This window comes from Salmo salar, chromosome ssa16 (genome assembly GCF_905237065.1).
Source record: "Salmo salar chromosome ssa16, Ssal_v3.1, whole genome shotgun sequence".
NCBI lineage: Eukaryota > Metazoa > Chordata > Actinopteri > Salmoniformes > Salmonidae > Salmo > Salmo salar.
This window is the reverse complement of record NC_059457.1, coordinates 6,741,613-6,753,823: the sequence shown is the minus strand read 5'-3', so window position 1 is coordinate 6,753,823 and position 12,211 is coordinate 6,741,613. Positions and strand designations below refer to the sequence as shown.

At 45.0% G+C, this 12,211-nt stretch overlaps 1 protein-coding gene across 2 annotated transcripts in view; it reads right to left on the bottom strand.

Moving 5' to 3' along the window:
- LOC100380854 (cytoskeleton-associated protein 5-A) overlaps positions 1 to 12,211 on the bottom strand; it is a 47,828-nt gene that overhangs the window by 11,539 nt on the left and 24,078 nt on the right. For both annotated transcript variants that reach the window (XM_014147806.2, XM_014147807.2), the window contains exons 31-41: positions 9,834 to 10,027; positions 8,385 to 8,581; positions 7,312 to 7,485; positions 6,836 to 6,956; positions 6,381 to 6,560; positions 6,011 to 6,198; positions 5,698 to 5,773; positions 5,274 to 5,462; positions 5,020 to 5,148; positions 4,774 to 4,857; positions 4,434 to 4,596 (exon numbers count right to left, since the gene is read on the bottom strand). In XM_014147806.2, coding sequence (XP_014003281.2) covers positions 4,434 to 4,596; positions 4,774 to 4,857; positions 5,020 to 5,148; positions 5,274 to 5,462; positions 5,698 to 5,773; positions 6,011 to 6,198; positions 6,381 to 6,560; positions 6,836 to 6,956; positions 7,312 to 7,485; positions 8,385 to 8,581; positions 9,834 to 10,027 — 1,695 coding nt within the window. The remainder of the gene's footprint in view (positions 1 to 4,433; positions 4,597 to 4,773; positions 4,858 to 5,019; positions 5,149 to 5,273; positions 5,463 to 5,697; positions 5,774 to 6,010; positions 6,199 to 6,380; positions 6,561 to 6,835; positions 6,957 to 7,311; positions 7,486 to 8,384; positions 8,582 to 9,833; positions 10,028 to 12,211) is intronic.

Here is a 12,211-nt window from a genome sequence, read left to right as displayed (position 1 = left end):
TCTTTTGTTTGAGGCATGGTTCACATCAGGCAATGCTTCTTGTGAATAGCAAACTCAAATTTTGTGAGTGTTTTTTAATAGGGCATGGCAGCTCTAAACAACATATCCAATCTCATCTCATTGATTGGACTCTAGGTTAGCTGACTCCTGACTCCATTTAGCTTTTGGAGAAGTAATTAGCCTAGGGGTTCACATACTTTTTCCCAACCTACACTGTGAATGTTTAAATTATGTATTTTTCATGTCTGTATTGAATACAATAATGTGTGTTTTATTAGTTTAAGCACACTGTTTGTCTATTGCTTGTGACTTAGATGAAGATCAGATCAAATTGGATGACCAATTTATGCAGAATTCCAGGTAATTCCAAAGAGTTCACATACTTTTTCTTGCCACTAACTTACTTTGAACAAAAGCCAGGAATGAGTAAGTCACTCAGCCCTATTCTGTTCCTGCTTCTGTTGCCTATTCTCATTGTCCTGTTGGTTTTGTCAGACTACACAGTAGCCTAATAAAACAAATACATTTTAAAACCTTAACAAAAAAAATCCAATACAGTTCCCGGTTTACAGAGGCATTTTGAAAACATGTTTTCAAACACTTGTTTTTCACACGTTTCCACTCCGAGAATGGTAAATGACTGTAATTAATACATTCATTCATTCAAGACATTGGAATACAAAAGAAGCCATCCACCCATGATTGGCTATTAGCAGGACAATAGGAAAGGAGAGCGGGGGGGGGGGGGGGGCATTGTATTTAAAGACACTGCACAATAGCCTAATAAACATATGCATTTTAAAATAGTGATATTTTTTTTTTTTTTATCGAATTCAATAACATATTTCTACCATGGTAGAAGCTGTTTTTGGTTGATGGCCAATATTAAAAACAGTCAAATGTATTGGTGAATTCAAACACTTTAGATGACATGTTGCGGTTTTATTAATTGTTTAATTATTTAAAGGCTCCTTTCTCTTCTCTGTGCTAGTTCGTTTAAGAATACAAAAGAAGCATCCCACCCTTGGTGGACTATCAGCAGGACAATAGACTCTTGCCGAGTTTAGGGACTTTAAAATGTATTCATGGGTGTTTGCGAGGCATGTCACTTCTCTCACACTTTTGCATAGCCCACCACATGCACTGTTTTCTAACCACATCTGGATGGATCCATAACGAATTACTATGGGAATAAACATCACCGAATAACATTAAATATTGGAATAAAGTAGGGTAACGATGGCAACAAATTGTTGCTTACTGAAACTCCCAAAGTCATCCAATTGTTATAGTGGGATTTGAAGCAATAGCCTACCCATTTACATTTACGTCATTTAGCAGACGCTCTTATCCAGAGCGACTTACAGTAGCGAATGCATACATTTCATAATTTTTTTCTCCATACTGGTCCCCCATGGGAATCGAACCCACAACCCTGGCGTTGCAAAACACCATGCTCTACCAACTGAGCCACATGAGACCACTCGCTTTAGCCGACATTCATTGTTTAAATAGTCAAGGCTCCCTTTGTTATTTTATAACTAAAATGCTTGAATGAATTTAAAGACATGTATGACTTGTATGCTGTGTGATGACATGCACAAATGAATGAATGATTGATATACTGTATATTGAAGTAGGCCTTTATGCCAATAAGTAAGTTATGCTAAAACAGCTACAGTAAACAGTCCTCTTAGGTCTACAGCTCCATGTCATTTCAATAACTTAACTTCTCAAAGACGCCCCCTCTGGTGGTCAAACTAGCATTAATGGCAACAATGGCTGACACTTAAATAACGTGCCATAGAATTCTGCGGCACCACGCAAGCTGCACTGCAGTATGACGCAACTTTTAAAGGAAGAACCACTGTAGGTGTCCAAACTTTTGACTGGTACTGTAAGTATTCAGACTATTTACTCAGTACTTTGTTGAAGCTTTGGCAGCGATTACAGCCTTGAGTTTTCTTGGGTATGACGCTACAAGCTTGGCACATCTGTATTTGGGGAGTTTCTCCCATTGTTCTCTGCAGATCCTCTCAAGCTCTGTCAGGTTGGATGTGGAGTGTCGCTGCACAGTTATTTTCAGGTCTCTCCAGAGATGTTAGATCGGGTTCAAGTCCGGGCTCTGGCTAGGCCACTCAAAGACATTCAGAGACTGTCCCGAAGCCACTCCTGCGTTGTCTTGGCTGTGTGCTTAGGGTCGTTGTCCTGTTGGAAAGTAAACCTTGACCCCAGTCTGAGGTCCTGAGCGCTCTGGAACAGGTATTCATCAAGAATCGCTCTGTACTTTGCTTCTTTCGTATTTCCCTCGATTCTGACTAGGTCTCCCAGTCCCTGCCGCTGAAAAACATCCCCACAGCATGATGCTGCCACCACCATGCTTCACCATAGTGATGGTGCCAGGTTTCCTCCAGATGTGACCCTTGGCATTCAGGCCAAAGAGTTCAATCTTGGTTTCATCAGACCAGAGAATCTTGTTTCTCATGATCTGAGAGTCCTTTAGGTGCCTTTTGGCAAACTCCAAGCGGGCTGTCATGTGCCTTTTACTGAGGAGTGGCTTCAGTCTGATTGGTGAAGTGCTGCAGAGATGGTTGTCCTTCTGGCAGGTTCTCCCATCTCCACAGACGAACTCTGGAGCTCTGTCAGAGTGACCATTGGGTTCACAGTCACCTCCTTGACCAAGGCCCTTCTGCCCCTATTGCTCAGTTTGGCCGGGCAACCAGCTCTAGGAAGAGTCTTGGTGGCTACACACTTCTTCCATTTCCAAGCAAACAGCTGGAGGCAGGGCTTTCTCCTATAGAGCTCCATTTTTATGGAATGGTCTGCCTACCCATGTGAGAGATGCAGACTCGGTCTCAACCTTTAAGTCTTTATTGAAGACTCATCTCTTCAGTAGCTCCTACGATTGAGTGTAGTCTGGCCCAGGAGTGTGAAGGTGAACGGAAAGGCACTGGAGCAACAAACTGCCCTTGCTGTCTCTGCCTAGCCGGTTCCCTCTCTCCACTGGGATTCTCTGCCTCTAACCCTATTACAGGGGCTGAGTCACTGGATTACTGGTGCTCTTCAATGCCGTCCCTCGGAGGGGTGCGTCACTTGAGTGGGTTGAGTCACTGACGTGGTCTTCCTGTCTGGGTTGGCGCCCCCCCTTGAGTTGTGCCATGGCGGAGATCTTTGTGGGCTATACTTGGCCTTGTCTCAGGATGGTAAGTTGGTGGTTGAAGACATCCCTCTAGTGGTGTGGGGGCTGTGCTTTGGCAAAGTGGGTGTGGTTATATCCTGCCTGTTTGGCCCTGTCCGGGGGTATCATCGGATGGGGCCACAGTGTCTCCTGACCCCTCCTGTCTCAGCTTCCAGTATTTATGCTGCAGTAGTTTATGTGTCGGGGGGCTAGGGTTAGTCTGTTATATCTGGAGTATTTCTCCTGTCTTATCCGGTGTCCTGTGTGAATTTGTATGCTCTCTCTAATTCTCTCTTTCGGAGGACCTGAGCCCTAGGACCATGCCTCAGGACTACTGCTGTCCTCAGTCCACCTGGCCGTGCTACTGCTCCAGTTTCAACTGTTCTGCCTGTGGCTATGGAACCCTGACCTGTTCACCGGAAGTGCTACCTGTCCCAGACCTGCTGTTTTCAACTCTCTAGAGACAGCAGGAGATACTCTCAATGATCGGCTATGAAAAGCCAACTGACATTTACTCCTGAGGTGCTGACCTGTTGCACCCTCGACAACTACTGTGATTATTATTATTTGACCATGCTGGTCATCTATGAACATTTGAACATCTTGGCCATGTTCTGTTATAATCTTCACCCGGCACAGCCAGAAGAGGACTGGCCAACCCTCATAGCCTGGTTCCTCTCTAGGTTTCTTCCTAGGTTTTGGCCTTTCTAGGGAGTTTTTCCTAGCCACCGTGCTTCTACACCCGCATTGCATGCTGTTTGGGGTTTTAGGCTGGGTTTCTGTACAGCACTTTGAGATATCAGCTGATGTAAGAAGGGCTATATAAATACATTTGATTTGATTTTTTATAAATGTGCATAAATGTCAAAAAAACTGTTTTCAATTTGTCATTATGGCGTAATGTGTGTAGATTGATGAGGAACATGATATAATCCATTTTAGAATAAGGCTGTAACATAAAAAAATGTGGAAAAAGGGAAGGGGTCTAAATACTTTCCGAATGCACTGTACATACAGTAGTTAGCTACTACTAATCCTCAATAGTAATTCAAACAATACTAACACTGCTTACACCAAAGCACTAGAGCTGATGTCAGGATTGCATTTCCTATTACTCTGCTACAGATTTGTACAATCTCTGGGATAGACACATGGTAGACAGTTTTATCAGATAAAATATTACAAGGCAAAGAACAAAAAACTTGACATTTAAACTTTTGAGTGGAATTCCCCTTGAATCTTTCAGGGTTAGTACCTGTGCTAGAAGGCTGGATCCTGCCTTTGCCCTCTCTCTCAGACTCGATCATGCGGAGGCCTCTCTCTACATAGCTCTGGAAGAACTGAGACGTGTTCCTCAGGAAGGGCTCCAGGTCAGCGTCTGAGTAATTCTGTTTATACTCATACAGCTCCGTCAGGCCCTGGGGAAACAACAAACAGTTAACTCACTCACAATTCTGGATTGGCACTGTAAATTAATTTAGCCAGTCACTGAGGACAGCATCTTTTACAATTACGACCTTAAAAGGTGCAAACCGTAAAATTAAGGTATGAATACATGAACATGAATGACCAAGGAAATAAAGAAAAATAATCACCTCTTTTGTGTTTTCCTTGGAGCCAATCTTCTTGAATATCTCAGAGAGGATGTCGCTCACTTTAGCTTTCGACATCCTGTCATCCTGGAAGCAGCAAGAATACATTAGGCTATTACGGGCTCACGTTGCACTACATACATGTTTGTAAAAACTGTGTGTTATCCCCCATCCATTTTAAAAGCAGTGTACTCACTTGAATGACGTTAAATAAATCAAGTAATTAGAGGTTGGGTTAACTCAACGCACCTGGCCTTTCTCTGTGCCCCGGTCAGACTTCATGCCAGAGAAGTTTCCAGAGTGTTTGACCACTCGTCTCAGGTGGGCCTCCAGCTCAGAATCATTCTTGTTCTCTATCATGGACATGTGGTCCAGGATCTACACACAGCAAAGCAACAACAGCCTAGCCTCATGATGGTCTACTTAATCAAAACCACAGTCAACAATCACTCAGCTATTGGATGTGAATGAGCTTTGGGTATATATATATATATAGTACGTACCTTGGCTCCAGTGAGTTTACACAGTGTGTGCAGCAGGGTCTTAAGGGTCCTGTGGGGCACGTCAGACTTCAGCTGCTTCAGTTTCTCCTTGGGGAACACCTTCATAAAGTTGTGGACATCCAACAGGATGCGGTCCAGGTTGATGCTGTTGATGGTCTCTGGCAGGAACCGGATCATACGCCACAGGCACTAGAGAGACAGCGACAACCAGAGGGTTAAATATATTACATTTCAAATGTGTTCATTGAGCCTCAAAATAATTATTCATAATGATTTGGATTGGAAATAGGTAATCATTTGTTTTAAGCGGTAAAAAGGTAAAAATGTCCCAAAGAACAGGGAATACACATCTGACTAGCTCATGTGCAAACACCATACATATCATGCACAGACAAAAGTAAACACTCAAGTGAAATAGTAATACCTTCATGACCAGTTCGGAGAACATAGGAGACCCTGATGAGGTGGTAAGGCTGTCCTGTAGCAGCACTAGAAGAGCACTGGGGGAAGAGAAAAAAGATAGACAGAAATACTATATACAGTATTTTGGAAATGCCTTAATCTGTATCACCCTTAGCCAGGGTACATTCTACTGCTCAGTGCTTAGAGAGGTTCTCTGAAATACATGAGCCTTCATCGCTAACATTTCTCAGGACAAGGCATTTCGAGGAATGTTAATTAATGTGCACTGTCCCCGTAAAACTAAATGTAATAAAGTCAAGGTTCTGAGTTCTGACCTGAGGATGTTGGTCTGGTCAGACTTCTCCAGTACTCTGACCACCAGCAGGTTGACGGAGCGAATGAGCTGCTGTCCGTCCTCGATGTCCTCCACCCGGGCATCCAGCATCAGGGTGATCAGACCGTGCATCAGGTCCTTTAGAACCCCCATAGACGACTCTCGCGCCAGGCTCTCCATAGAGAACAACTACAGTACACAGGTGACACACAAACAAAGCAGTGGCACAGACGTCCACACCAGTCTACCAAGCCTACTCCGGTGTGGTTTTAGATGTTAAAACAAAACCTCTTTAGAGAGACTGAGCCAACTCTTTGAAACAACAGACCAGTATCACCCCTTAGTGGTGTGAATGTGTAGTCACTACTCACTGAGAGCATGTTGCCGATGATACAGCTGTAGAGCTTGAAGATGTCCTTCTTGTCGAGGCGGTCGTCGGCCATGTGTGTGTTGTAGATGAGGCGCAGCTGCATGAAGGTGGCGATGAGGAACTGGTCGATATGACCTGACATGGCCTCCGCCTTGTCCTCCTGCCTCAACACCTCATCAATCTTGGGGGAAGGGGAGAGACAGAGGTTAATACGCACAGAGACACTGTCCACTGCTTGCGCTCTTCTCTTTTCTAACTAGAGCAGAGTACTGCAGGTAGACAGGTCGAAGTTCCCTAGTCTCCCATTTCCAGACACCCAAGTATCCTTCACTCAACTATTGGAAGACGGAAATCGAGGTTTGATGTTCCCTAACCTCTTTCAATAAAGACTCCGTATAGGAGAGCCTGCTATTGCATCATGGTGTACCTGAGCCTATACTACAGTGATGTACCAACCTGTGCCAGAGCCTGGATGCTGGTGTTGATGTCGCCACTGGCCACCTGGGAGATGACAAAGTTGATGGTGGAAGCGGTGCTGTTGTGAAGATCATCAAAGTGGGGCGAGACAGAGCGGATCCTGGGGAAACACACACACACACACACACACACACACACAACTAATTACATATCCACTCACTGTCATTAGTCTTGGGATGCCACAACAGTCACAAGTCTCTTGGATCTTAGAAATTCTAAAAAAAACTATTACAGTAGATCAATGCACATCCCTCCCAGCCAGTGTTGGTATAATGCTCGGACAGTTTAACCATGTATCCATACTTTAAAGTTCATCCCTCTACTATTCATCCCTCTGCTATTTCAGAACTACTGTGAAAAAGACTGAAATGGAAGTTCAGGCCAGCCAGGCAGCGTTGGTCTAAGACTCGGGACAGGTTGGTCTAAAGTTTGGGTCCTTTCAAACAGACACTCACTTGGGCTCTGGCATCGTGATGGGCTCCAGCAGTTCGTCCAGTTTGTGTTGGACCAGGTCGGGCAGCTCACTGACCCGTGTGTGGTCATTCTCAATCATGTCCAGGTCCAGCTGAAACTCCTTGGGGATGGACGGGTGCGAGTGTTCCCGTATAGCATTCTGAGCCCGCGCTTGGCTGGGGGAAAACAGAAGAGGATAATTCAGAACAATGTCATTGAAACCAACACAGACAGACAGGTCGGGTCACACATCTCCGTTCCAATATACCCGCACCAGCATACTATTTGGAATGGCTGTGTAATACATTGCTTCACCCTAAGCGGTTTGCTAGTATGGAAGGTTGCCATTAACACACCAACTGAACTATTTAGTTTAGACTGGTGAGTGTTACGTTTAGATTAATCTACATTACACCCCCATTCTGAGTGCTTCTGGAGGAGAGCAGAGTGCACACTGTCTGGGAGAGGCACGGCGGTACTCACATCCTATAAGTGCGATACATTATTCTGTCCATGGAGAGCAGAGCAGTGATAAGAGAAGAGCAATTATAAAGGAGAAGAGAGGCTCAGGATTAAGAGACCACACAATCACCATGCAATGAAACCAACAGAATAGGAGAAGGAAAGAACCCGCATATACTCTTTTCACACCCTCGTGCCAACCCAAACCGTGCAAACCAATTTCCCTCTGGCGACAAAGTACGATTTTCTTTTATCATCTCACTGTGCCGGATACTCAGATATTCTTTCTTTCAAATTGTTGTTCAAGCACGTATGATGGATGCGTAACCTGGCCAGCGCAGTAGAGCTCGGCACGGTTCGGCTCATCTCATCAGTGTGAAAAGAGTAAAAGACGGACATTGAGGAGGCTTATCCTTACGAGGGTTTGTAGGAAAGGTCTTAAGACATGGACAGAATGTTTTGCCATGAATGTGAGTAAAGTACAGTGGCACTTGTAACTACTAGATCACCAGACTAAAGTAAAAACCCCATAGATACGTTACAATAGAAAGCCATGCTTTGGTAGGTAGGTAGTTGAGGAGGCACTAGGTCAGGGATTTGACCCATCCCATACTTGAGCTTGTTGGGCACATCCTCCTGAGGTTGCTGAGCAGGCTTCCTCATGAAGGTAGCGTTGGGGTTGGAGGGGTGTTCTCTCTGGGGCCTCTCTCTCTCTGCAGCCTGTCTGGCGGATGGTGGGGCTGCTGCAGGGGTCTTCTTAGCAGAGCGTTTGACCCTCTCCTCTAACATACTCATCTCCTTCTCAGACAGCTGCAGAAGAAAGACAGACAGGATGTTTGAGAAACACCAGAGATGACATCTCCAGAGGCGTATACTCCAAAGCAGTTAGTTAGCCAACTTTAAGAAACATTCACATTTTTTGGTTCATTAATAAAGTGAAAGTTGACTATGGGTTGTTGGTTGAAACAGTCCATGGCCATTTCAAGCATATTTAAAAAAATATATACCGTAATTTCCGGACTGTAAGCCGCAACTTTTTTCCCACGCTTTGAACGTCGCGGCTTAAACAATGACGCGGCTAATATATGGATTTTTCCCGCTTTCAATTTTTTTCTCTCCAAAAATACACATTCTGTGACGTGCTCAGTTTTTTGGCGGCATGAAGCTTTCATTAGACCAATGAAATTGCCGAACGGGTTAAGGTCAAACATCTTTTTTGTTTACTGTTTAGATTAAAATCGAGCACTCTCAAACTTCCCATCATTCTGATTACGGTAGTCATTTTGTCACCCTGATTTCTGGGGGTACAACAAAGTATTTGCAGCCACTCGACATCAGTGTAAATCGTGCATTTAAGGTGGCGCTCCGTGTTCAGCGGGAGGCTTGGATGATAAGTGGGGAGAACTCCTTCACTAAAACGGGCCGCATGCGAAGAGCAACTTATGGTCAAGTCTGCCAGTGGGTCCAGACAGTGTGGAGCATTGTCAAAAAATCCACTATCATCAACGGGTTTTGAAAGGCTGGACTGCTGCATGTTGAAGAGGGCTCAGCGGGGGATTTGCCTCCGGATGAAAGTGACGAGAGCGACAATGAAAACGATCCAATATCGGATGAAGCAATTCTGAGGCTATTCAACTCCGACACCGAAGGAGAGGACTTCAGTGGTTTCAGTGCACAGGAGAAGGAAGATGGTGACCAATGACTTTCTTGGTAGGCTACTGTTTACTGCAAATTTTTTGTTTTTTGTTACAAGCCGTGTTTCGTTAAAGCCTATTTATTTTTGTTACAAGCCGTGTTTCGTTAAAGCCTGTGTAAAGTTCATTTGTTTCAATGTACCGGTAGGCACCTGCGGTTTATAGACATGTGCGGCTTATTTATGTTCAAAATAATATATATATATTTTTTAATTCAGTGGGTGCGGCTTATATTCAGGTGCGCTTAATAGTCCGGAAATTACGGTATTCATTTCTGAACATTTAAGCAAGTTTGCTGGCTAACTCATTGATCCTGCTTTGTGACATAACCTCTATTGCAGTATATTGTAGTAGTAGGAGTATCTTACATTGCCAATGAGTTTGTAGACTTGGTCCCCACAGACATTGTACACAGCCAACACTGTGTTGAGGGCAGCGTTGCGTACTGAATTGTCCCTGTCTCCGATGTGAACAGCGATCTCTTTCAGGGATTTGGCCTGTGTTGGCTGACAGACGTTCATTCCATAGTTCTCTATCAGACAGCCCAGCTCCTCAAGACATTCTAGGGGAATACAGGGAGAGAATGGTTAGTTCGTGACACAACGAGGAGATACAAATAAGGATATTGAAGCACAGGAAGTTTACACTCAACAGAAGGCCTGAAGGTTCTTACTCTCCCCTGCTTACTGTTGCTTGGCGATATTAATATTCACGTGGACTCAAACTAAAAACTTGTCTCAGATTTCATTGGTGTTCTGTTTCAATATTACCCAACATGTACATTTTTTCCCACTCTCATCAAGGGACACATCGTCTGCTCTTTTGGCCTCAACCTAACTCATATTTCCCCCTCCCTGTTCCCACTCTGACAACAAGATCCTTAATTTCTCTTCCCGCATACTCACCCCAAAACACTGACAAACGCCTCAACTCCTTCCACAACATCAAAGCTGTCGATCCCCTCCAACGCTCTGATGCCATCTGCTCTGCCCTGCCCCTTGACCATGTCCCCCAATTCACCTGATGAACTAGCTGCCCAATTCAACACTGCTCGGTTTCCCTCAACTCTCTGGCCTATCTCCAAACTAAACTCTGCAACTCATTCCTTCAGTTTTTCAAGGACAAGTTCACCAAAATAAACTCATCACGGACTGATCAATCTCCCTCAGCTGCCCCTCCCCGTCAACCACCAGCCCTGAAACCCGGCTCTATGAATTCACCCCCCACAAGGGATCCTCTACATCTGCCTCAACGGCCACACCTCAGACTAAGCTGCAGTTACACAGGGTGTCCCCCAATGCTCTGTACTGGGTCCCTTACTCATAATCTACACCCTCCCCCCCGGTCAGATCCTCAGGTCACCTCAACCTAGACTTCCACTGCTATGTCGATGATACCCAGATCTACCGCAGTGCTAAAACGCTACTCCTCATTAGGTACCAAATCCACCCTACCAAAGCTCGCAACTTTACCCTTCACCATTGACGACAACTGTCTCTTCCTTGGCATCATCCTGGATTCCACCCTCTCCTTTTACCGCCACTAGAGACTGTCAAATCCTCTTCCCACCTCACAACATCAGGTCCTCGCGTCCTGCCACTGAAACCCTCATACATGCATTCATCTCCTCCAGTCTTGACTACTGCAACTCACTACTCTCCGGCATCCACTCAAGCTCCCTCCATAAGCTCCAAATGGTTCAAAACTATGCAGCCCGACTCCTCACCCACACTAAGTCCTGGCAGCACACCCCTCCTGTCCTCCGTGAACTCCACTGGTTCCCTGTCTCCCAGCACATTGACTACAAGATCCTGCTTCTGACCTACAAAGCCCTTCACCACCTGGACCCCCCTTACCTCTCAGACCTTCTCCCCTACCAACCCACACGCTCACTCCATTCTACCACAGCAGGCCACCTTGTCATCCCCAGGTCGAAGCTCCAGAGCGTCAGTGACAGGGCCTTCTCCAGGGTTGCTCCTAGGCTCTGGAACACCCTCCCTATCGGAGTCCATCACCCTCTTTCAGTCCCACCTCTTTGACAAGGCCTACCCTTAAAGGAGAATTTTACCCAAAATCCAGAAACTCCCAAGTGATTCCATACAGTGAAACTAGTTCAGTGGAGATGGCCCTCTCCCCCTCCTTGGATTGCAGAACTGAGATAGCTGCAAAAATGGGTCATGTAACGTTGCTCGATGCAGGCCTCACTCTGCACGATTCACAAATAATGTGTTATTAAAAAGAGTACGGACGAATTAGCTAACTTTCAGTCAGGAAATGTGCCACAGCAGCAGAGACCGGTAACAACTGAGCATGTGCCCTCATGGGGGAAACCCCATGATATGCCCTTATATGGAGGTTGATGTCAATGCATATGAGCGAGATATGCAATCTGAAATTACGGGGACAGAAAAAGAAAGGACAATAAAAGATACAACTGTTGCTACTGTAATTCCATGGACTGGATCTGGTGCGGTGCGTTTGAAAAGAGAAAGCGACAAAAGAAAGCATGCGGCAGGAATAGTTTGTAGCTTAACCTGATCCTTGAAGTGCAGGGTGTTCTTATTACCATTGCACCATATCATGTAGACATATAGGCTTAGGTGCTCTACAGGTTAGCATGCAGTGTATTCGGGAAAGTATTCAGACCCCTTGAATTTTTCCACGTTTTGTTACGTTATAGGCTAATTCTAAAATGTATTAAATAAAACATTTCCTTATCAATCTACACACAATACCGTAATAATGA